The sequence below is a fragment of the Gasterosteus aculeatus genome, chromosome 17, assembly GCF_964276395.1.
Source record: "Gasterosteus aculeatus chromosome 17, fGasAcu3.hap1.1, whole genome shotgun sequence".
Lineage (NCBI taxonomy): Eukaryota > Metazoa > Chordata > Actinopteri > Perciformes > Gasterosteidae > Gasterosteus > Gasterosteus aculeatus.
In genome coordinates, this window is record NC_135705.1 from 19,602,662 (window position 1) to 19,626,767 (window position 24,106).

A 24,106-nucleotide genomic window follows, 5' to 3' on the forward strand; every position below is an offset into this window, starting at 1 on the left:
GGGAGAAAAGAAGGAGGGAGAACGGCAGCGGAGGATCCCTCCACCAGGACAGACGCAGTGCAGTAGATGTCTCGTGTGTTACCTGAACGCATCCTCCCTTATTGTGCACGGACCTTAAGGCGAGATGAATAAATGACCTGGGTGCACAGGGGCCACGTGGAACCACCTAAACCTTCGTGATCAAGGTGTGAATTTGACTTGTTTCCGGTGTTGCTTTGTTCGTACTTGTGTTATGATCAGCACAGTGTCAGAGTGAGAAGTTGCAGCGTTTTCTCTCAAGAGTTTTTCTATGTTCTTTATAAAAGTAACTACTTCATTACGAACTGCTGCTTTTAAGCATCAACAAAACGTTTACATTTAGTGTTTGCCACCAAAACCGTATGTGCCTCGCGGATATCTTAATACATTTTCTTCCTGATAAAACATTTGAAAACAGATGATTTATTTATGTTTCATATATGTTTCCTGGTCCGTATCCTTTTTCTTCTTCGTTGGTGCGTTGCATCATATCGTGATAACACTGCCTGTTGTAGAACACTGTGACACTAATGGAAAACTATAACATTTCTCTTTTGTTTTACCATCTAATTAGTCATTATTTAGTCATTACACATTATACATCTCAAGATTGTGTTACATATGTTATATTCTAATTGTTTCTCTTTTTTGTGAGTAGCACAGCCCGCTGTGTCCCTGAATGCCCCATTCACCTCCACACTTATCTGTGTAAAAACAAGCTCGATGGTCAACGGTCGTTGCAAGTCCCACAAAGATAGAGACGACGTAATCAAAGCTGTTAATCTGTTAACTAGTCCTGACCTGCACGCATTCGTCAAATGATGCATTCGTTTTTATTAGCATTATTATTGTGCAGCGTGTCATTCATATTAAGTGTCACGCAGCAAATTGCTTGCTTAGTTTCAATTAAATTGTTTAACACCAGCTACGTTATACTGGCTGTGCACGTTAATCACCAGTCACACACGTGTTTAAATTGAAGACCTGTAGCTGAGAGTAATTCTTTTACTGGTTGTCAGAGAAGTGCTGAAAATGAAACCTCGGTATTTCATTGCAATAATATGAAACTGGAACTAAACGTTTGTGGTTCTGCAGGCTAAATAAACTAGTAGTTGATTTTACAATGATCAGGTAAATGGTAAATCGACTGTACTCGTACCCTTGTATCGCTTAAAGCTCTTTAACGCAACCCTTCATTGTTCACCCATTCACGCCCATTAACACTGATGACAGGAGCTACCATACGCGGCCGTGCTCTCCACTCTCTACAAATAACCAGTTCAGCAAATGTCTATTTTATTATGTCATTTTAACTGTTAGATATCTTTTAACTTGGTTGTTATCGTATATTGACGCTGACATTTTATCTTTGTCTGTCTGCGATCCGATGACGTGGCCTTTTGGCATGTTTCATGTATGAATGCATGCTGTGAACAAAGAGCCGCACTTCACTTGATCTTATCAAAACGCGTTCTAATAATCAACATTTATTACCCCAATGTATCAAAGGCTGTTACACCTCCTCTGGCCCCTGTGCACAGACACCTGTATAAAAGGCCAAACTTTGCTGCTGATGTTTGGGTTTCTCCTCTGGTCGTGAGTTGAGTATACAAGGTAAGTTCTTATTTTTCATTTTTCTTCCTAGGCTGCTGTGGTTGCTTTCTGCTGTTGTTTCTGTCATTGACTCTGGTTCACTTTGTGTTTTAGGACTCCAGCATTGCGAGAAGAGAACTCAAGATGACCAGGCTCACAATTCTAGCAGGTATGTATGCAGATTTGGTTCTGTATTAATCCTCAATAACAGACAGTAACATTACTAATCGTATCATCCAGATGGTCCATGCGCTGTCCTACCATGGTGACCTATTCTGCACTCATTGCATCTATCCAGCCACTCTCCTCGGGGAGGGATCCTTCCTGTGTTTTACTTCCTGAGTTCCTTCCACTCATTCATGTGCATTTGTTGTTAAAAATGTTAAACCCTGTTGAGGGAAATTTGGGTTCGGTTGGTTTTTGGGCCACAGAAACTAAATCATCTTGAACAGTAGCATTGAGTGTAGCATTGAAAAAATATCTCTTGGCTAAAATGATATTTAATACTAATAAGTAAGTTTACTTGAATCACCTACAGATTATAAATGCTTTTGTGCACAGCAGAATTCTTAGAGTTAATTATCTGGCGTTGAAGTGCAGAGTTGAAATCACACTGCAAAAAGTTACAGAGTCAACTGTACGAAAGAGCTGGAGCCATTATCCAGAGTCAAGGGTTTTAACTCTACGTAGAGGGTATTTAACACTGATCAGATTTATTTGTGACACTTAGTAGAGTTAAATTGTTTAACTCTACTAAGAGTTGACTGATAACACTGACGATCTGACAGTCAATTTAACTCTCTGTGTGTGTGCTGTGTATCACCTTCAATGGGCCTTTTAGAGATACATATAAGCAGGTCGTATTCACAGACCCGGCTGCATTGTTCCTACATGAGCCCAGAATGAGCAGACGTTGGCTTGTGGTCATGTGGTCACATGGCCGTAGTTCGCCCACATGCTTCTACTCAACAGAAGCATCTTTTTGGTTGTTATCTGCAACATGGCAGCAAATCCAACACACTACTAGACATGTCATTCATTTTTGGGGTCAGTGCCTTTCTTTGTCTAACCATTGTTTTCCATATTCTTTAGGCTTTTGTCTGGTGATGTGCCAGCTGGGTAAGTTTTAATACCTTTTAACCCGCTGGCAACGTCTTATCTGGATTTTCACTTGAAGTGCCTGGACTCAGTTCTCCTTTATGTTCCTCTACTCACAGGATCCGCCACCCAGATGATATGCTACTTCACCAACTGGTCCCAGTACAGACCTGGGCAGGGGAAGTACATGCCACAAGATGTGGACCCCTTCCTCTGCACCACCCTGATCTACGCCTTCTCCATCCTCAACCATAACAACGAGCTGGTTACCTACGAGTGGAATGACGATATCCTCTACAAGTCTTTCAATGGCCTCAAGAGCAAGTAAGTGGTATTAGTTGACGTAGGTCAGGCGCTGAGAGGAAGATGACTTACTGTCTGCGCCGTTTCCAGGAATCCTCACCTGAAGACTCTGCTGGCTGTCGGTGGATGGAACTTTGGTTCTCAACAGTGAGTCACCTTTCAAATCACACAATTCATCACAACCTAAACATGGCGTTGAGCTTTGATGATGCACAACCGTTGTTTAGAAAAAAAGAACCACTAAATAAACACTAACTAGATATTTTGGTCTTTAGCTTTGACGCTCATCTGTACAAAAAAAATATTAACCACGGAACATATTTTTTATGAACCCAATTTAAAATACGAATCACGCTCGCCTTGAAAATTGCGGCCAGTTGTTTATTCTAAAAGCTGCGGGCTAAGTATGAACAGAGGATCATCTTCCCTGCAGGTTCTCCATCATGGTGTCCTCACCAGCCAACCGTCAGAAATTCATCCAGTCCTCCATCAAATTCCTGAGGACTCACGGGTTTGATGGTCTGGATCTGGACTGGGAGTACCCCGGTTCTCGTGGGAGTCCCCCAGAGGACAAACAGCGGTTCACTCTGCTCTGCAGGGTGGGTACTCATGGCTGCCTTTCTAGCCACAATCCACAGCTACTATTTACTACTACGGTTTAGATGACGTTGACAGCTTTGTGACTCTCTGTGGTCTTTATTTGCAGGAACTGGTTGTAGCCTACGCAGCCGAGGCCAAGGCCACCGGAAAGGCTCAGCTCATGGTGACTGCCGCAGTGCCGGCTGGAAAGGCGACCATTGATGCTGGATTCGAGATCGCTGAGATCGCCAAGTGAGTTCGCTTTCTTTTATGGATTAACAGAAGATGAGTGAGCGTAGGGACGCCTGCTCTTTGGTCCTGTGAATATTAGCATCACTTTGGCTCTTCCATCAAGAGAAAATCAATCAACATTTCCTTCCCTCCATCTCCAGGGAACTGGAATTTATCAATGTGATGACGTATGACTTTCATGGAACTTGGGAGACGTTCACTGGACACAACAGCCCACTGTTCCGTGGATCCGAGGACAATGGTGATCTTATCTACTTCAACACGGTAAGTTGACATTGGTAAGAGGAGACGCATGAACCTAGGGGTACCCGGCCTTTGGTACTAATAATATTACTATTACTTTGGCTCTTCCATCAACTTTTTTAGAACTATGCCATGAAGTACTGGAGAGACAACGGCGCCCCACTGGAGAAGCTCAGGATGGGATTTGCTACTTATGGTCGCACCTTCCGTCTGACATCATCAAGCACTGGTGTTGGAGCCCCAGCTAACGGTCCTGCATCAGCCGGACCGTTCACACGTGAAGCGGGATTTTGGTCCTACTACGAGGTATAGTTCATATAATGCTTTACATGTTGTGCAGTATATCGGTTACACACATCATCACAAACCCCATGACGTCCATCGTCTAGATCTGTGGGTTCCTGAAGGGCACCACTGTTCAGTGGATCGATGACCAGAAGGTTCCCTACGCCACCAAGAACAATGAGTGGGTTGGATTTGACAACAGGGAGAGCTATGAGACCAAGGTAGGCAATTCCTAGCTGATTCGCCGAACTACTTCCTAGCAAATAAAAAGTATTTACACCTGTTTCTTTTTAATTTTTGCCCCAACAGGTGCGTTATTTGCAGGAGGAGAAGTTTGGGGGTGCCTTTGTGTGGGCCCTCGATTTGGATGACTTTGCAGGACAGTTCTGTGGTGAGGGTAAACATCCTCTGATGAGTCATCTCCGCAAACTTCTCAATATCGGTATGTAACGTTTGCCCTATTATCCCCAAGGGATCAATTCCATTTGGTCACCATGTTAAACAATCACATTGAGTGTGTTGTTGTTGTGTTTTTGTTCGCTTCAAACCCCTTCCTTCTCCTCTACCATTAGAACTGCCCGTTCTGCCCACTACCACGACCCCCAAACCAGGTGCCAGCACCCTCCCGCCTCCAACCACCACCACCACCACTACCACCACCACCCACGCTCCAGGACCCGGCTTCTGCAACGGCAGACCTGACGGCCTTTACCCCCACCCCGAGGACAGGACCAGCTTCTACTCGTGCGCCGGTGGCATCACCCACTTGAGCCGCTGCGGCAGCGGAACCGTCTTCAACACCAGCTGCAAGTGCTGCACGTGGCCCTGAGCCCTGAGCGGAGACACCGTGTGATACAACTGATGCAAAAGTCAGCGATTAAATCCCCTGTCACGCTTCTATTGGATCCTCTGTGTACACGATCATTTGCCTAAATGACTAAATGTTGTTTTTTTTCAAGTTATGTAGTTGTTCAAATGTAGTACTTTCCTCATATTTGTGTTTTAAACCTACATGTTATCAGACGGTATAGTTGGAGGGATGTGTCATGTTTTTACCACTGGTGACAGTATGAATTCTTACCTTGCTGAGTGAAAACACATTTTGACATATATAAATACATATTTTATTTGATCACCTTCTTCTGAAATGCATTTTGTCGTGTCTTATTAAGTCAAACAGCTGTGGAAGGCTCATATTATCAAATGAAACAAGAATCGGTAAATGTGACAAGAAATGTCACATCGTGACAAGAAATGTCACATCATCTCCGCTCCCATCGCGTCACACAGTTGGCCTTTATGTACTGAGACATGGCAGAAGAGCAATCATTACCTGCAAAGGAGCTGGAGGAGCTAATCTAACCTCAGATGAAATGACAAAGTGTCACCAAATCATCCTTCTAGTTCGAGATTTATATATGTAACAAATGCGCAGCCATAACGTGGACATACAAGCGTACAGCTGGACTCTAAAGATCTAAACACCCACAGAACACAAAGACAGATTTTCTTCACTTCAACTTCAAAAAGAATTTGCCGAACAAATGCAACAGCAGTTTGCTTTCCTGTGCTATGGTTTAGAAAACACAGGAAACCGTTGCGACGGCAATGCTACACATTAAAGTGGCCGCCGCAGTGGTTTGAAGGGGAACGTCCATTTCCATGGTCACAGAACACAATTCACAAGGGCGCTTTACTTTTTCTCCAGTTATTGCTGCACACGTTTAGCAATAACTGGAGAAAACACAACCTGTTGTGAGGACAGAGTACACTAACTTTCTTTGGATTGTTTTTTTTCTTTAACATATTAACTTTTGGGTTCCTGAAATATGAGACTAAGATAAGGACCTTAAATACTAATTTGAAAAAAATAGTAAAATGCTATAAAACCATAAATTGAAACCCGTCCGGGCCTTGTCGTGGCCCGTGGTCACATGTGGATCTCTGCTTCTCCCTGAAATACTCCCCTTCAAAGCGATAATGCCGGCGTCAGTAGCATGTGAGGAAGGTGATGCAGGGAGAGAACTTTGCGCCCGGACTCACATAATGACTGCAATCCAGCAGACTTTGTTTAGGGGACATGATAACGAAGACGTAATTTATAACTGTGAGTTTTTCTTTGCCATAGCAAGGGTCACCGAATCACTCGACAGATGTTTGTGGAGGAACTTGAATACGTAATAAGCATTTAAAGAGAAAATTGTCTGAACTCTTTCCTTTTGCCCAAATAGGGCCGTTTGAGCGACAAACCATGAAACAAAAGGCTCAAAGTGCGACTCTGCGTACGTACTTGTGGTCCGTGCAACAGCCTGTCAAGCTATGCAAGGGCCTTAACTACCTGTGATGGTGAATCAGATCTGTTCACTATGACGGGCGGGAGTCAAGGGTAACCTCCGGGCATCAGGAATGACGTCAACTTCTTGATTTGAGTTTATTGAGGTTGGAGATATGAGCAAACAAACACGAGCACTCTTCATGAGTCCATTAATCAGCACTTAGCTTGTAACTACTTCACGCTCACGAGAACACGGAGTATGAGTGCAACGATATCAGTTGGCCCCCCTGTGGTGAGACTGGCCGTAGAGGCACAGCTCGTTCTCAAGTCCAGAGTCACAATCAGAATCGGCCTTATTGGACATGTATGTTTACACATACGTGGAATTTGTCTCCGGTTACACGTTGTTCTCCATCGTACATAGATGTGCAAATAAACAACAGAAATATAAAAAATATGAAAAAACAACTAAATAGAACACAAAAACTAAGCATAAACATTTACTGGAATGTGCAATATAAAATAAGTGGTGCAGATGAAGGTGTCTGGTTAATTGTTCATCAGAGGGACGGCCCGTGGAAGGAAGCTGCTCCTGTGGTGGTTTTGCCGTGCGCTGCTCTGTAGCGCCTCCCAGAGGGCAGGAGTTGGAACAGCTCGTGTCCAGGCTGCGAAGGTCTGCAGTGATCTTTCCAGCCCGTTTACTGACTCTGGAGGTGTACAAGTCCAGGATGGAGGGCAGGCTGGAACCAGAGGTTCTGTCTGCAGGCCTGACAGTACATTGCAGTCTGGCTCTGTCCTGTTTGGTGGCCGATCCAAACCACACAGTGATGGAAGAACAGAGGACAGACTGGATGATGGCGGAGTAGAAGTATCAGGCAGGTTGTACCTTCTCAGCTGGCGCAAGTACAACCTCTACTAGTCTGTTTCGCATCACTAACTGTTATTTCATTGTGTTTTGTGAGCAATCTTATCAAGTTGTTTTTGGCTCTTTGAACTTTTCGATGGGCGTCTGTTTATTATTTTGGCACAAGCTACAGAATAATCTATCTAACAATAATCTATCAGAACTAAAGAATTGTATTCTTATACATTCTAAACTATCAGTTACTAGTAATCACTTCACTCACACGATGGCGCTATTATACAAACATCTCTCTGAAGGTTCTTCCTGAAGGAGCCAGTTCCTCGTTCCCTCTGCTATGCACAGGCCAACACCATCGTCCTTCGTATCTTTTAAGATTTTTGTTTAATTTTAACAGACCATGGTCCTTTGTTTGAACCTATCGTTTGTATTGGACTGAACAGAATACATGTTATCAACAGTTATAGTTCAATTCATTTTTTTGTACATTTGTCAGCCTGTCAGCCTTTGGAACAACAGTGACCACAGATCGCTTACTGTGGATGACCACCAGCACATTTTATACTATCAGCCGCTACTACTGTTACTATACTGAGCTGTGTGATTGCAGTATCTGTCGAGATTTGACGTGTTTTTTTATTGACCAGGGTTTTGTATTGATTACTCTGTAAGTGCAATAATAACCTGCTAAACTGCCCAAGTAAGCAATGATTACATGATGGTAGATGACGTGGATGCTTTGTATCTTTTTTCCCATGTTACTTATTCAGTTTTGGTTACATCCATTATTGAAAGGTTTTCTGAACGACATTCAGAGCATTAATATAGCAGCAAAGAACTATTTGTAATGTCAACAAACAGTGGCAGAGAAAGAATGGTGTAAATCAAATCCATAGAATGATCCTACATTCACCATTATGCAACAAATTCTATATTTTCATTCATTTTTGTTAATTCAAATGTTTCATGATCAACTTTGGCGTTAATAGGGTACATTTTAACTTTAACGCGATGACGCCAGTCCTTTACGCTCCTAAAAGCAAACACCGGAGCGCTTGCTGGGAATTGCGGTTTTCCGTGAACGTACCGCCCCTTCACCGCAGTGTCCACCGAGACGCTCTGTACTTCATTTCCCACAATGCCTGCGGCCGCACTTCCTGGTTAGAGAACACGTAGCATCGCTTCTCAGAGAGCGCTTGAGAGCAGCAAACTAGTGACAAACCACCACTTGTACGGACTCTTTTGATGTATTTATGGTTGTTGGTCGCTATGAAGCAGCGTGTGGCCCGTGTAGCATAAGCTACGCTGTCGAGCTACTCTCGGCATAACTAGTTAGCGAGGAATCGTGGAGTTAACAGATTTTTTTTCCAAGATGTATACTTTATTATCTGGATTATATAAGTACATGTTCCAGAAGGAGGAATACTGTGTTTTGATCCTGGGACTGGACAACGCTGGGAAAACGGTAAATGACTTTATAATTTGATTTAAGTTAAAGTCATCTCCATCGTCCCCTCCGGCAACATTGTGACACAATTGTGTCAACGACGCCGTGTGTGTTGTGGTGCTTTCGTCGTCATTTGGCGTGTGTTGCTTGTTGCGTGAGCAGACTAAGAGAACCGTCGTCTGCGAAGAACGAGAATGCACCACGCCGGTCGCATTATACGGATTTAGCATTTAGATACCGGCGTACGAACAGGACGCACCGAGCGCTGCTGGGATGACGCATTTTTTGGAGGCCAAACCGGAAGTCGTCATCGCACCGCTTCCTGCACGGAGAGCCAATGGGATGTTTGCATCGCGCACTGTTGCGGGTCATCAACTGATTGAGTTTTATAATACTTTTACATTTTGTTCCGTAAAATTATTGTTATTAATGTGAAAGCCGGTTATATGGGCCTTGAATTATACATTAAATCAACGGAAATAAAATAATTTGTCAAAGCAAACAAGATAAATTGACACCACAGTCGGTCTGACATGAACACTAAAGATAAAAGGGAACTTAAAGGGACCCCAAATCACAAATCATCGTTTCTCTGCAGAGGGCTTTACCATCTGTCCGGAGGTCCTCACCTCCAATACACGAAAAACCCTTTTGTTGGAGAGAAACGAAGGAGGAGCGACGGAGAAAAGATCTGTCGCATTTATTTCATTGGTTTACTTGATACGGGACAGTGCACATTGATAAAAATCATTTAGAATGTGTGCACAGAAAATGATGAGATATAGTGGATATGAAAAGTCTACACACCCCTGTTAAAAAAACATTTATTTGTGATGTAAATAAAAAATCATTTCAGAACTTTTTTTTTTGAACACACAATAAATATATGTGACAAAATGTTTCTTATAGAATGATAATTACATAATTACAAAAAAAACTAAACCATAATGTTTATGCATCAAATTAATGGCTATTGAACTCCTGTTTTTACAAAGGACAACTATGATTCCGTTTTTGATTGTGGTGGTGTTTAAACCCCGGCCCCCCTGCTGTGTGATGTCAGCCCCTCTCATGTGAGCTATGCAATATAAAATGTGTATTTATCTCACTGCTTTGTCTCTTCACAGACCTTTTTGGAGCAAACCAAAACCAAATTCAGTAGGAACTATAAGGGCATGAATTTATCAAAGATCACAACCACCGTTGGCCTGAACAGTAAGTAAATTATTCTCACGTCTTAAGTTGTGCTTGCTTCCTCTGAACCAGTACAGGTGTTTGTGTACTTTATTAGCTGAGTGCACAATAGTTCTGCTGCCCTTCACCTGCTTTTATGCGCAATTTCAATTCATGCATGAAACGCTTCAGTGGAAAATCAGTGAAAAGCGTCTCACGGCTCCACACAGATTTCTCACACCGACACACGAGAGCCGTTTCAACATTGTTTTTCACTGCGTGATGTCCGACTGGCGTTCGTTTAACCACCTCATCTTAGTGCTGCGCAATGTGAAATCAAATGCCTTTCATGCACGCTCCTCTTCTTCCGTGGTGCTTTTTATTTATTCTTGATGAACTGAGCGTTAATTGGCATTTCGCCTTGATTTTCTTGTTGTGTTGCTGCTTTCTGGACAAACTCAGTCCAGATGTTTTTCATTCTACTTCTCCACTCTGGAACCATCTGATACGTCTTATAACTCACAGCGTGTGTGTGATCTGCCCCGCTGCTCTACAGTGTAGCTCTACAGTTGTCATTCATGTCTCGCTCTCCTTCACAGTTGGCACTATCGATGTGGGCAAAGCTCGTCTCATGTTCTGGGACCTGGGGGGTCAGGACGAGCTGCAGTCTCTGTGGGACAAAGTGAGTTATGGATGAATCAGGGTGGAGGAAATATGCACTGATAGCATTACTTTGTGACGGATATATGGGAACGTGCCTTTGTTACCGTGTAAGAGTCCGGACCCAGATCAAAGACTCTGGATTATGTTCAGTCATCACTATTTGTTTGAGAGCAGGATGTCATTGTTCACGTGTGAAATGAGGAGCCACCTCTTCTTTAACTTGTGATGCACCTATCGTGAAGTTCTGGCCCGATACTAAAGTGCTGAGTAGCGGCTCGGCACAGAGACAATGCTGATATCGTAACTTTTGTTTTTGCTGCTGCTTATTCCCCTTTTGTACCAATGAGTAGTTTTTTTTAAATACTTGTTAATCCCTGCAACCCGCAAGAGGTCTTTGGACATTAAGATCCACGTAGCAGAGAAGATGTGAGGAAGCTGCTCTGACACCTCCTTGTTGACCTCTAGTACTACGCCGAGTCCCATGGCGTCATCTACGTGATCGATTCCACGGATGAGGAGCGCCTGTCCGAATCCAAGGAGGCCTTCGGTGAGTAACGGAGTATCATGGCTGACAGGCCGGCTGCGGTGTTGGAGAGCAGATGACTGTGGTTCACCGTGTGTCATGTTTTGCTAATTGTGACTGTGTGTCTGCAGAGAAAATGATCAGCAGCGAGATGTTAGACGGTGTCCCGCTCCTCGTGCTGGCCAACAAACAGGATGTGCCGGTACTGTGTGATCGTTAAACCTCTTCAGCTTATTACGGACTCATTTTAAACCTAAACCACCGCCCACTTGCTGCTTATTGCACTTTTATTTCATCGTAATGTCAAATCTTAAGGTTTCGAGCTGTTCGTCGTACAGACAAATAGAAGGCGTCCGGGAACCTTATGAAATAATTCTTGTTTTCCACTTTCCGCTCTGCGCTCCCAGGATTGTTTGTCCGTGCCGGACATTAAAACAGCCTTCAGTGACTCGGCCCCGAAGATCGGAAAGAGGGATTGTCTGGTCCAGCCTTGCACCGCCCTGACCGGGTAAGACTGCGGCGGCGCTGAATGGAACGGCGAGTGTGTCCCGTCAGTCGTAACCCGTGATGGAACGTACTCACATAAACGGGTCCTTCCTGAGTCCCTCTTCTTTTTGCTCTCTGCTTAACAGCTGAGCTAGAAATCGTCACATTATACACCTGCTAAGTGAGCAAAGCTAACGTTAAAGGGATGTGGGAAATCAAATCCAACTATATCAACATGGAGGTACTTCAAAATAAAAGGCCCAGATTTGTACATTGAAATAGCTGCACTTCAGAACACTCTGATTGCAGACATGTCAATCAAACCTTTTTCTGCGTCAATATGGAGATTTAAACGGGTGAGCCATGGGTATTTATATTTACAGAATTTATTTATAACACTGTTGTCTGATTTTGACGGGGCAGTTGGTAGGAGAACAACACACGCAGCTCGTTCTTCTTTATCAGCTTCACCGAACTGACAGCTGTGCACACACCACTGTACACACACACACACAGACACACACACACACACTCCACCACACCCACCAGCCCTGAGGCCTCACTGTGGAAACGCACTTCTTGAGTAGTTGGACAGAAGAACAAAGTAGTGAGTGCCTTCTGTTTGGAAACAGGGATGGGGTGAACGAAGGCATCGAGTGGATGGTGAAGTGTGTGGTCCGGAACATCCACCGACCCCCCCGGCAGAAGGACATCACGTAGGAAGCCGCCCACTTTGGACTGAGGGACTCTCCTGGAGGACATTCCGCGTGAACCCTGGAGGCGGTGCTCTCTCCGCCCGCTCCTCGTGTTTTGCTGTGACTTTGAACAGTTTGTATTTCAGCTTTCAGTTGACCTTTTTAGTTCTGTCGATCACGAAGCATCATTTCAGGTGGGCTTCGACTGGGCCGTTTGCCGAGTCTCTTGACTTCCTCTGTCTCCGGACGGGCGTGGACGCGCGACCTGTCGCCGCTGAAATACACAAGCCGCTCAGGATCAGACTCGCTGAACAATATTTACCTCAAATTTCCACCCTACACACCTTGTGTAAAGCAATATGAACCAACAGTGATACTGTAGGTGTTGTGCACGTGCCCTTTCTTTGAATATGTTAAACAGTTTCCATGCCTCCTGCTGGGCCACTTAGAACACAGTATCTTATCTGTGCTCATTTGACTGGGCCAACAGAGAGCTGAACACCCACACCTCCGCTTGTGTGGAAGTCGGCCGCCCCGTTGACGTCCGTTCTACTACTTTATCATTTCTATGGCGACTACAGAAAAGGGGCGTGGCTTGGAGATGGTCTGTCAACACTCGCGGTCTTCCCCCCCCTCCCCTCCCAGGGACAACGTCCACTGTTTGGGAGGATCCATGCTGCCGTTGAGTTTATGAGCTGTGAACTGTGTGAAAAGCAGGGTAACACTGCGCTGTAGTCGTTGTTAAAGGGATTCAACACCGATCAAAAGTATTTATGGAGATGGGAAAATGTGTGATTGCTGGTCGACGCCAATGTAACTGAAATATGTCAGATAAAACGGGAACAATCTGCACACTTCCCCCCTCGGACTGAGGAACGTCCACTACCCTACTTTCTTGTGTTAGTTATTCACCAGGTTTTTAGCTTCACAATAACGTCATGATGGATAAATCGGAAGAAATAACTTGAGTGGGAGGAGCTTCTGACATTCTTTCATGACTTTTATTTTGACAGCTGTGTTGTGTGGAGAGTTAAAATCCAAATGTGAGCTCAAACTGTTTTTTCCCAACTCTACATGTAGGAGAGAAAAACCCTTTCCTTTTACATTCTAACTTTTGTGTTTCTCTATTGTACTCAAGACAATTGAACTCCTTGGGGCTCCTACGCGAGCGCCTTGGTCCCTTATCGTTGGCTGCATCACTTTACACCAGCAGGGTAACGTGAAGATAATAAACTTCTAATTTCAAAGACACATTTTCATGTTTTGATTCAAGGTGGAGAATAAAGAGGGTCACGGTGACACGAGTCAGGGACGGGGCACCACAGGAAGCTGTGACCCGCAGCTCTGATCCCCTCTGAGGACCAGCAGGGGGCCTGATAGGCTGCTCCTTGTAAAGGGTTAGCGGCTTTAGCTAATGGATAAAACCTGTGGAATGCAATCGCACTGCTTCCTCGTAATATTCGCTTTCTGTGTGTCAGAACAGCTCTGCATTGACGTTTGACTTAAAAAGTCCAAAACGAAAGCCTGGAGGTCAAGCCGGTTATGAGACGCAGCCGCTGCCTCCATCGCAGGAGACAACAGCAGCTGCTTGGTAAACGCTGTGGGCCACCACCGGATTATAAATATTAACACGCCGTGTCTCTGGGCGGGACGGCACCGGCTCTCCGCCGTCCAACTAACACTGACAACGGTGAAACGTTCTCAGAGTTTTCGTGCAGTTCTGTATCTCACATCAAGTCAGTAATGCTTTGAGTTTCAAGCAGGACGTAGACATCAGCCTGATGGCTTTTGCATCTAAACGTCTGTCTCTCGTTCCTCACTTCCACACAAAGTTCATGTTGTTTGTCCTCTCAAACGTATTTAGGAGACGCCTCATATATACAAATTCGAACCAACTGTAACTCCTGTTTATTGCGTTTAGGCAAAGTGACGAGTTATTACTTGATTAGTCCCACAGCGGAGGTCTTGTTTCCGTATCGTAATGGAGACGCGTCATGCTGCTCAAAGCGTCTCGCTTCTGTGTCCCACGTCTGTCCCTCTGTGTGGCTGCTGCTGTGATGTGTGATTAATCAGCATCACCATAACTGCAATAATCCACCTGAGGGACAGACGTGAACACTGGATGAACTCACAATAATATTTGAACCCCAGCAGTTGTTCTTCATGGTCACTGCTTATTATTCCATGTAATATCAGTATAGTCAATAATATTGATCCACTCACAAGAACTCACCTATGCCTCATGCTCGGGACCTTTGACCCCCGAGACCCTCCCTGCAAAGCCTCTTCTCTGCCTCCTCCCCGGCTTCTCATCCCTCAAAATGTCTTATCTATATTTTGTGGCACTTTTGGTAACAAAACTACTTCAATAAGGAGAGACAAGATGAGGATGAGGATGGATGCGTAACAGCAGCATGAACGCACTAAAACCTAAAGAGACAGCTCTGAGATCGTATGATTTAATTCATTTGTTGTGGTTATTGGATTTAATCCTCACTTAAAGACTAGTTCGTTTGTTCCCTCAGAAATCCTACTAATAAAATGCACATCACAGAATTATTGGCGACATCTCACCTGGTTGAAACTACTTCCAGACACGTTTCCTTCCTGTTCGTATGTGCAGGTCTATTCGATGAGGCGGGGGGGGGGTGGGGGGGGGTCCGTGAGTATCGGTGTAATGGTCATGGCAGCTGAGGTTTTCTTCCACAGTCCCACGTCCTCCTGGAAGCAGCAGGTTTGTAGAGCAGCGGTTTGCAGGAGCGAGTCACTACAGATGACTCATGTAGAGCAAAACACAACACGACGCCCTCTGAGGCTGGTGATGAACGACGCGTTTTACTAATAACACCCTGGTGATTTCATAAGTAGAGGAGGACCAAGTGGGACACTGGGATGATGGTCACAGCATTCTGTGCATGTTGATCTGCTGTATTTAGTACATATATGTCAAACTCAAGGCCCGCGGGCCATATCTGGCCCGCCATGCAATTATATCTGGCCCGCGAGATCATTTAATATTATTGTTACTAATGGCCCGACGATATGAAGCGCTGATAACAAAATAAACTACAGATCCCATAATGCAGCGCTTCAGCTGCCTTGCCGAGCGCTTTCCGTGGCGTTTCTGGCTGACATAACCGCACGTCTCAATGCCTTAAACCAGGGACGTGACCGCATGATCACTGACATGTATGACGCAGTGAAGGCATTTCAAGTGAAGCTGATTTTATGGGAGACACAAATGCACCAGTGCAACTCGCCCCACTTTCCCTGTTGCCAAGTAATGGGGCACAACGGTGTTCCCAAATACGCATCAACTGAGCGCACTGCGCACAGAGTTCGCGCGGCGCTTTGGTGATTTTGAGGAACAAAAAAAGAATTTTGAGTTGTTTCGCAACCCATTTGCCGTCGACGTGGAAACTGCACCTGTGCAGATTCAGATGGAGCTGATTGAGCTGCAGTGTAATGGGACACTAAAGACAAAGTACGTCACTGTTTATTCACTCCATTCCCGCAGCAATGTCCCAGCTCCGTCTACATGCGGCTCGAACCCTGTGCATGTTTGGTAGCACATATCTGCGTGAGAAGCTGTTCTCAGTGAAGACAAACAAAACAGCACACAGGAGTCGTCTCACTGATGAGCACCTTCAGTCCATCCTGAGAGTCTCCACAACACGGGACCTCGCGCCAAACATAAACCAACTTGTTGCCGAAAAAAGATGCAAAGCATCCAGCTCTGATAAAATAGCATAAGAGCAAAGAAAACTGAATGAATCGTTATTTGTTATTACTGAAAAGCACACATTTTATTTAAATTTCCAGGTTTTGTTTTGTTTTGCAGTATGTTCATATTCCTAACTTGTATAATTTTGACAGGAGATATTTTTATGGAGAGTAAAATCATTTGTGATATTTAAAATCTAAGGTGTTTTTATATGAAATGACAAAAGCAAAGAAACTCAAATGTTTTGATTTGTTATTTTAATGTTTACTTAAAGCACAAGCACTGTCACAATTTTTAATTATTTTCTCAGGCGGTTTTTTGCAGCATGTTCATATCTCTAACTTGTATAATTTTCACTGGATATATTTTTATGGAAAGCAAGATATTTTAAGTTATTTAAAGTTTATGTTTATTTATTGCAGAATAACATTCCTGTCTGTTTGTATTCATATTTATGTTAAAAGAAACATTTAATTTTAGTGTGTTCAATAAATGTTTATTCTTTTCGGCCCGCAACCTGAAGTGTGTTTTGAATTTTGGCCCCCTGTGCAATTGAGTTTGACACCCCTGATTTAGTACTTGTGGTAAATAAAACATTCATCTGGTTTTAGCAAAGTGATAACAGAGTGATAACAGTAATAAAGTGTAGGTATCCTATGGGGTCATGAACGCTGGGCCCCGGGGTCAAAGTCATGTGCTTGTTTCTTAAAGGTGAAGTGTTTTCTTGTATAAGCAGATGCAAATAAGAATTGTGTGATTTGTTTGTTTGAGCCCCGGGTCCTCCACACAAAGTGTTCCTGGTACTGAGTGCTCCTTCCACACAGGTCCGTACCGTCGACGTGCGGAACAGCAGATCAACCTGCTGATGGATGGACGACCCCTTTTCCGCTTAACTCATTATCAAGGCAGAGACACAGATGGTCCCTGTAAAGTTAAACAAACATGCGTTTCACACACACCACTCAACTACCATTTACCAACAAATTGGAGTTATCTGCTGGATTGATTTTAATGTATAACATTTTTCATATTTCAGTCTAGACTAAAGGAGCGGGTCAGCATTCATCCTTGTATCCATATCTAAATGTACTCTGTCAATTAAAAATAGAGCAGATGTTGAACATATATAATGTATATGGTATATCATTATTATTAAATAAATGTTATTCTTAGAGTAAGTATGTATATGTATATAAATATATATATGTATACATGTTATAGGTATGTTTGCAGGGATATGCATGTGGTCTATGTTTGTTTTTGTCATTGGATATTTGTGAAGTGTATGCGTGGTATGTAGGTGTATTATGTAGTATTCTGGGTGGGTACAGGCTGACGAGCAGTTGAAAAGGGGCGGGACATCAAATAAGTGTCATGCTTCTTCCCACTCCTTTTTTTTCGAACAGTTTTCTTTTTTCTGTTGTGTCTTAGCTCTTTGTTGTTCTATTTTTTTTTTAATAATTTGTATTTTCTTTGTGTGTACAAGTAGTAACATTTTTTTTCCCTTTTATACATGTTTGAAAAAATAAATAAAAATAAATTCAACTGTTTCCTGTGGGTTAGGATCAGGGGAAGAGGGCAACTCCACCTTGCTCCGATGTTCCACTGGTTACAGAAAATGTCAAACAGTCACTTATTTGGTGATGGCTTCCATACATTGTGATGAGATTGTGTGGATGAAGCTCACCTCAGTGACACAGAGAAGTCGGACCACATCGCCACGGCAACAGTAAACTGCGACATTGATTTGAATAGTTGAATAGTTCTGAACGGAGGGTTTTTATTCTTCTTATTTTTAAACTTCTTTTTGCCAGGTGAGTGTATTACAAGACGCTTAGGATTGCTGGACTTCTTCTCCATCTGATCTAACAGGTCCGCATGTAGCTGAGACGTATCACCACCGTCAGCCTTATGACTTACTTTGACACGGCGAGGTTATCGGTGCTTCTGCCTGGTGTCATAACAGTGATTATTTGGCTCCACACGCTTCCGTACATCCGAGGAAGCATCTCCGCACAGAACCAGACACTTTGGTCTTTTTTCCTTTGCCCTGAATGAGCCACGGCCGTCTGACAGATGCCCCCTTTGCCCCAAACCCATGAATAATGAATGAAGCACTGGGTGCTCTCTGGCTCGCTGGCCCGTCAACGCCCTGCTCCTTGTCTCACAGATGTCTCCTTTTGTGTGTGCACCTGGAAAGCCTCTCTGATGCACACACACACACACACACACACACACACACACACACACCATTAGCAGAATTAGAGTGAGAGGCAGATGAATAAAGGCATCGAACTCATGGCCGATGTCACACGTTACATCTTGACTCACCTCTTTAGTTGAAGGCTCTCTGAACGTGGCCTGCAAGCGGACAGGTCAAGGTTCCCTAAACAAACAGATCCGCTGCGTGCAGGACTAGATTGAGCATGTGAGAGTTACTCAGCACTTTGGACACGGCGGATGCTTCTATCTTACAAACACGTGTAGCGAAATGAACCGTCCCCGCTGACTGCTGAGCGCTCAGGTTTCAACATTAAATGTTGCACGAGTAGATGCTGAATCAATGTTCACGTGTGCAATGTGAGTCTACTGCGAGGTGTTTGCGTTAATTAGCGTCACCTCATTTATTTTGGTGAAGAGGCAGAAACAAGTTGTTATGGAGCCTCATTCAATTTAAATGCAGTGAAATGATTTATTTAACAGGAACCCTCTGGAGTCTGCTCGGCCTGCAGGATGACAGTGACTTTGCTCTGCGTTTACGTGACCCTGGTGACACCAACTGGGCTTGTTAGTGGCTTTTATCTAAGGTTTATCAGCTCACAGTTCCAAAACATGCTGCATCTTAACCACACACCCGCAGACCGACACAGAGACACACAGGAAGACAAAGTCATGTGGGTGTTGCTTTGCAGGTGCAAAGAGCGACCAGGCAAATCTCCTGCTGGGTCACATGAGGACCTACATCTGTAAAAAAACAGATAATATTAGAATGAATGAATAAAGATTTAATTTCAAAATTGACGCTTTACTGCTTTAAACAAATATATGACCGTACTGTGATGTTAGTAACATAACAAATGTATTTAATTTCCTTTTCATGGCTGACGACGGTATGTGGTGGCTTTGGTTGCCCGGCTGCGGTAACTTGAGCCTGCCGGGTGCAGATGCGTAACACAGAGCTTACAAAGAGCATTATCAGACAATTAAACCAAAGGAAGCTCCACAGCGAGGCCCGACTGAGCAAGGCAAACCGAGGCAAGAGTCAAACGCTGATCAAACAGGGAGCGGATGAAACCGTAAACCCATTCTGTGTAATAAGCAGGTTTGGAGGGACGCGGCGGCCTTCAGCGGCGAGCCACTGTTTGGTTTGTCCGCTCGGGGTTAGACACAACCAACAGATTGTCACATTCCATCGCTGAAACGAATCCGACTTTAAATACGACGCCGTGATTACTCAAGTGTGTGTGTGGCAAATCTGGCAATATTGTTATAATAATAACCATTTTTGCTTTGTGAGTTTTATTGATATTTTGACCTGTTCATTTTATCTGCTGTCAGTTAGCTTCTTTAGCGAGGCCTCTGCAGATTCTCTGCTGAACCCTCTACCACATCACCACGTCATATTAAAAACTAATCTGCCCTGTGAGGGGGTCCGGCCTTCTCCTGCCGCACAGTCAACCCGTAACCATGTCCCGCCCCTCGGACGAACACTGGCCAATCACAGCAAGGCAGCTCAGGTAAGCGTCCACTGACTTTCATCAACTATTTTAGATGTTCTCCATGTTCAGGCTGGTTTAGCGGGTTTGGAGTGCTGTGTAACAGTGACACGAGGCACCAAGAGAGGTCGGAAAGAGACTTTATTTTAAAAACACGCGTTTCGGTGCTTCACTTTTATTCTGTGATCCGAAGCTTCATTCATTTTAACCAGTTGATATTCAGATGCAAGACGTCGATACTTCTGTGGGATCCTAAATAGCTTTTGCCTTTCTACAATGCATACTTTGTCAGTGGTGGCAGTTCGTGACAGCGTGGGCTCCATGCAGGTGTGACAGGTGGATGGAGCAGCAGCCGGGGGCGGGGCTTAGTCACTGGTCAGTTGACGTTCAAAGACGGACCCTTCTTCTAAAATACGCTGCCAATCCCACTGTGATGGTTGGGGCTCCATGCGGAAACCTTCGGATGCCTTTCTTCCTTTTTGGCAGTTAGGGAACCGGTTGGGTCGGGCCCTGATTATGACGGTTGCTTGTGATGATCTCAATATAAAGGAATGTAGTAGCCACAGCTGTGAAACTAGTTGATTCTGTTTTACTTTTAAATAGCTGATGCTTCGCTGCAGGGCTAGACACTGAGACTGCTTAACATCGTACAGCGTCAGCTGACTGAGTCTAGAATTTTGAACCAGTTCACTCAATAATGATCCGATATTGGGTCCCGCTGCTCAGTGACTTGGAAAAAAACAAAAATTTTCTTGGTTCAGGATATAGAAATGGATTTTCACGTAACTGTTAATAATTCATAATCTTGCTAAAAATAACAACTTCTCGCAATAAAAAGCCTCAGACATCAGAGCTCATGTTTCCGTTGTGCTGTTGGCTCCTGTTACCTTACGACTGGCCTCAAACGGCAGTGGAAAGTTGCAGCTATCGGGATGACGTCAGACGTATAATAAACCGGTTAGCACCGGTATAACTTCCCACTTTGAGTGGAGCACAAGACGGGTCACTGAACATCTACTGTATCTCTGTCGACTAAGCGTATATGTGACGATTCAGGTGCTGAACTCGTGTTTGGCTTCACTTTTTTATCTATTGGCACCAACAACGCGATTAGCTTATGGAGAACTTCTGCTCGGCTTCATTTATGAACAAAACTCTTGGCGCGGAGCAGCGGCCTGTGTGAAATCCCCAAAATATAATGAATATATAAATGAGTCCAAATTCTTGGAAGGAGTGGATTCAATTTCTTTGGTCATTTATTTTTTCAAAAGTCTTTTTTGTTTCTCATTCATTGGCTGTTTCCTCTATAATCCTCTATGATGCTTTTTCTCACAGTGGTGTTGTCACTGCCTCTGACCTTTGACCCAATCATTTGCAGCCTGCCAAGAGGTGGCAAGCTCAAACGTAGATGATCCTGAATCAACAACTCTGATGTGACGTTTTCGGTGTTTGTAATTCTGTATAACGTTTGGATTAAAGGAGCTGCCGGCATAAATGAAGTCAGTAAATCAAGACGCTCAAAAACATTGAGAATAGATAAAGTAATGTGTGATTCACTATGTAGTCTGCATCTGCTCGGTTTAGCATTAGTTTAGTCTTCATTCTTAAGTTCGGCTGAGATGGCCGGGTCGATTCCATGGCAACAGCAGATAAGCCTCCCCCACAAAAAGGTCTCTGCCAAGGTCGCTGTCAACGAGGACGGCCTTCTGCAGAGCTTGTGGAAGTAGAAAGAAGACCTGTTGTAGCCTGCACCTGCAAAGTGCAGTGAAGGACAAAAATACAACAACATGAGATGTATATTTGATTGTAACCGTACACAATCGTGCACGATCACACATTGGCACGTATCTACGTTGTCACATGTTCACATGCACCACGTGAGGAGGTGCTGCTGGTACAGTCTTTTTCCATAACAATGCATTTTTCTGGGTTGTAAACCTGACTGGACATACAAATTATAGAGGAATGTTGGGTCCTCCCAAATAGTGTCGAGATCTTCAGTCAGTCTGTCTCAATTTGTGAGTCACTCGCTGCAGCCAGAACAACGGTTCTGGTTCATCGTGCTGAACAGGTTTCCTCAATGTACAGTTGTTGGCATGGTGGCTGTACAATAAACTTTTATGAGACTTAGCTTGGCCGTCACCCTCTTCACCTCACAGCAAAGTTCAACCACAATGTGTGTTCATGACACCACTGTAGAGGAGAGGGTTCTATCCAGCTTATCTTTCTAGGAAGTGCCGTCTTTCTAATGCAACATCCCCTCCGACTGATTTTTGAGGAACATAAAACCGGTTTAGCAGCAGGTACACATAAAGGAAACAATGCAAAGGGTTTGAAGCCTGCCTGACAGGGGAAGGGCACAACCAACACACTTATATATGTATGTATAAAATATATGTATATATTTATGTATATCTAAAATATTCCTTAGATATATTCCATAGGGTCCCATATCTGTTTTGGTGGCGGCCAAGCTAACCCCCATAAACGTATTTACAGCATGTGGAACTACTTTATTGCACAGTAACCATGCCAACAACTGTACATTCTGTCACGGTGTGGTTTTATTTCCTGTCTTATTTTGTAGTTTTCTGCCTCTTGTCTCCCTGGGTAACTTCACTTCCTGCCTTGTCCTGTCACCCCCTGTGATTGTCTGATTGTTTCCACCTGTGTCCAATCACCTGCACCTCCCCAGTGTATTTAAGCGGTGTGTGTGTCTCCTGTCACTTGTCGCGTCATTGTCAATCGTCCAGCCTGCCTCTTTGCACCCAGTTCCTGTGTGTGTTTGTGTTTGTGCCCGTTGGCCTTTGCTTTTCTTTTCTTTGTCCTTTTGACTATTAAAGTCTCTTTGTTTTAAAACTCTGCATTTGAGTCCTGCCTTCCCACGCACTCCCTGACACATTCAGCAAACCTGTTCAGCACGATGAACCAGAAGGGCTTAGAGGAGCTGGTCCCAGCTGGGGATGGTGTTCTAAAGAACATATTTTGAAAATCCGCAAACAAAAGCCCACACACACATTGACATTTGAACAGGCAAACACAGAGCTATCTGGAATAACTGGTCTGCTTAATGAGCCCAGTTCAGCTCCGCACCCCCTCACTTTACTCATCAGTCTAAACTCTGTTCACTTGTCCCCAAATTTGTGAGGCAACCATATTCACCAAGCTGGACCTGCGTAACCCCCGTCACCTGGTCCGGATGCAAGAGGTTGACGAATGGGAGACGGCTCCAGAAGGATCCAGAAGTAGGACACCTACATGTCTTTTTGCAGCGCTCCTGCTCGGGCTGTGACAAAAAACACATCTCTTAATTTCGGGTTGTTCTGCTTTGTTTATTGCAATGATTGCATTTCTGGGAGATTTCAACATATCTGCAGTGTTTCCACTTTTCTGACTGGTTTAACTTTCATTTTCCACATCTCTGTTCTTAGGTTTCATTTTGAATCACATGAATGTGACTGTTGCTAACTTTATTTTGCAGGAAGTCCACGCTGCTGACGTGCGCAGGGAGGAGGAGCTCCATGAGAACCTCTCTGCCTGACGACGTTCTGTCCACACTGCCAGTGGAAGTTCTCTTCTCTTCTGTGTGTCAAAGTCTGACTTTTGATTAATTTACCGTGAGCATATCATGACCACACAGCATTAAAATGTGGGATTATTGGTCCTTAAAACTCAACTGACAAAAATTGTCTGAACCCAATGTTAGGATTAATTTACTGAATGCAATTCAATTCAGCCCAAAATCAGAAATGACAAATTTCCCTCAAAGGGCTTCACTGTACACAGTAATTTATTATTTATTCATTTGATTTTACTGTGTCCTTGAAGACTCTTGAAACTAAGTGTCTAAATTGTTTTTTCCTGTCTTTTTTAGCAGCCATTGATTTTAGGCCCATAGTAAATACAATTAAATCAATATCATAAGTGCTTCTTACTGACGTGTTTACTTTTTTTGTACACATTATAGTGATATTAAAATTATATTTATTTTAAAAGGAAATATACATTGGTGTCAAAGGGGCCATGTTGCCCGTAGCATTCTCAGTAACAACCTAAAGTCTAAATAATATGACAGAACGGTGAAGGGACTGTTTTACAGAAAAAGCAACTAAAAGCTACACAATCCAAATAAAAGAAGTTACTGAAATAAGAAGTATTTATTTTCACAGCG

General features: G+C 43.8%; 2 protein-coding genes and 1 long non-coding RNA gene across 4 annotated transcripts; all 3 read left to right on the forward strand.

The window, feature by feature from the left end:
* LOC120835833 (chitotriosidase-1) lies at positions 1-5,503 on the forward strand. 2 transcript variants are annotated; one of them, XM_078092307.1, is made up of 13 exons: positions 1-185; positions 1,560-1,632; positions 1,726-1,780; positions 2,704-2,730; positions 2,829-3,033; positions 3,103-3,159; positions 3,446-3,611; positions 3,719-3,843; positions 3,984-4,107; positions 4,210-4,392; positions 4,476-4,592; positions 4,681-4,813; positions 4,944-5,503. In XM_078092307.1, exons 3-13 carry the CDS (start codon positions 1,756-1,758, stop codon positions 5,198-5,200), a joined length of 1,419 nt encoding a protein of 472 aa, XP_077948433.1. In that variant the 5' UTR covers positions 1-185; positions 1,560-1,632; positions 1,726-1,755; the 3' UTR covers positions 5,201-5,503. The 2 variants fall into 2 exon arrangements, with proteins under 2 accessions (XP_077948433.1, XP_040061031.2); XM_040205097.2 differs by having other exon boundaries at positions 51-185; positions 1,528-1,632.
* Positions 5,504-8,548: 3,045 nt separating this feature from the next.
* arfrp1 (ADP-ribosylation factor related protein 1) lies at positions 8,549-13,742 on the forward strand. Its single transcript, XM_040204576.2, has 7 exons — positions 8,549-8,973; positions 10,083-10,170; positions 10,728-10,810; positions 11,257-11,338; positions 11,446-11,516; positions 11,722-11,822; positions 12,433-13,742. The coding sequence occupies exons 1-7, from the start codon at positions 8,881-8,883 to the stop codon at positions 12,518-12,520; spliced, it is 606 nt and encodes a 201-aa protein (XP_040060510.1). The 5' UTR covers positions 8,549-8,880; the 3' UTR covers positions 12,521-13,742.
* Positions 13,743-22,860: 9,118 nt separating this feature from the next.
* On the forward strand, positions 22,861-23,862 carry LOC144388956 (uncharacterized). The gene is made up of 2 exons (XR_013453226.1): positions 22,861-23,180; positions 23,417-23,862. It is a non-coding gene; the product is annotated as an uncharacterized LOC144388956 (long non-coding RNA).
* Positions 23,863-24,106: the final 244 nt, after the last annotated feature.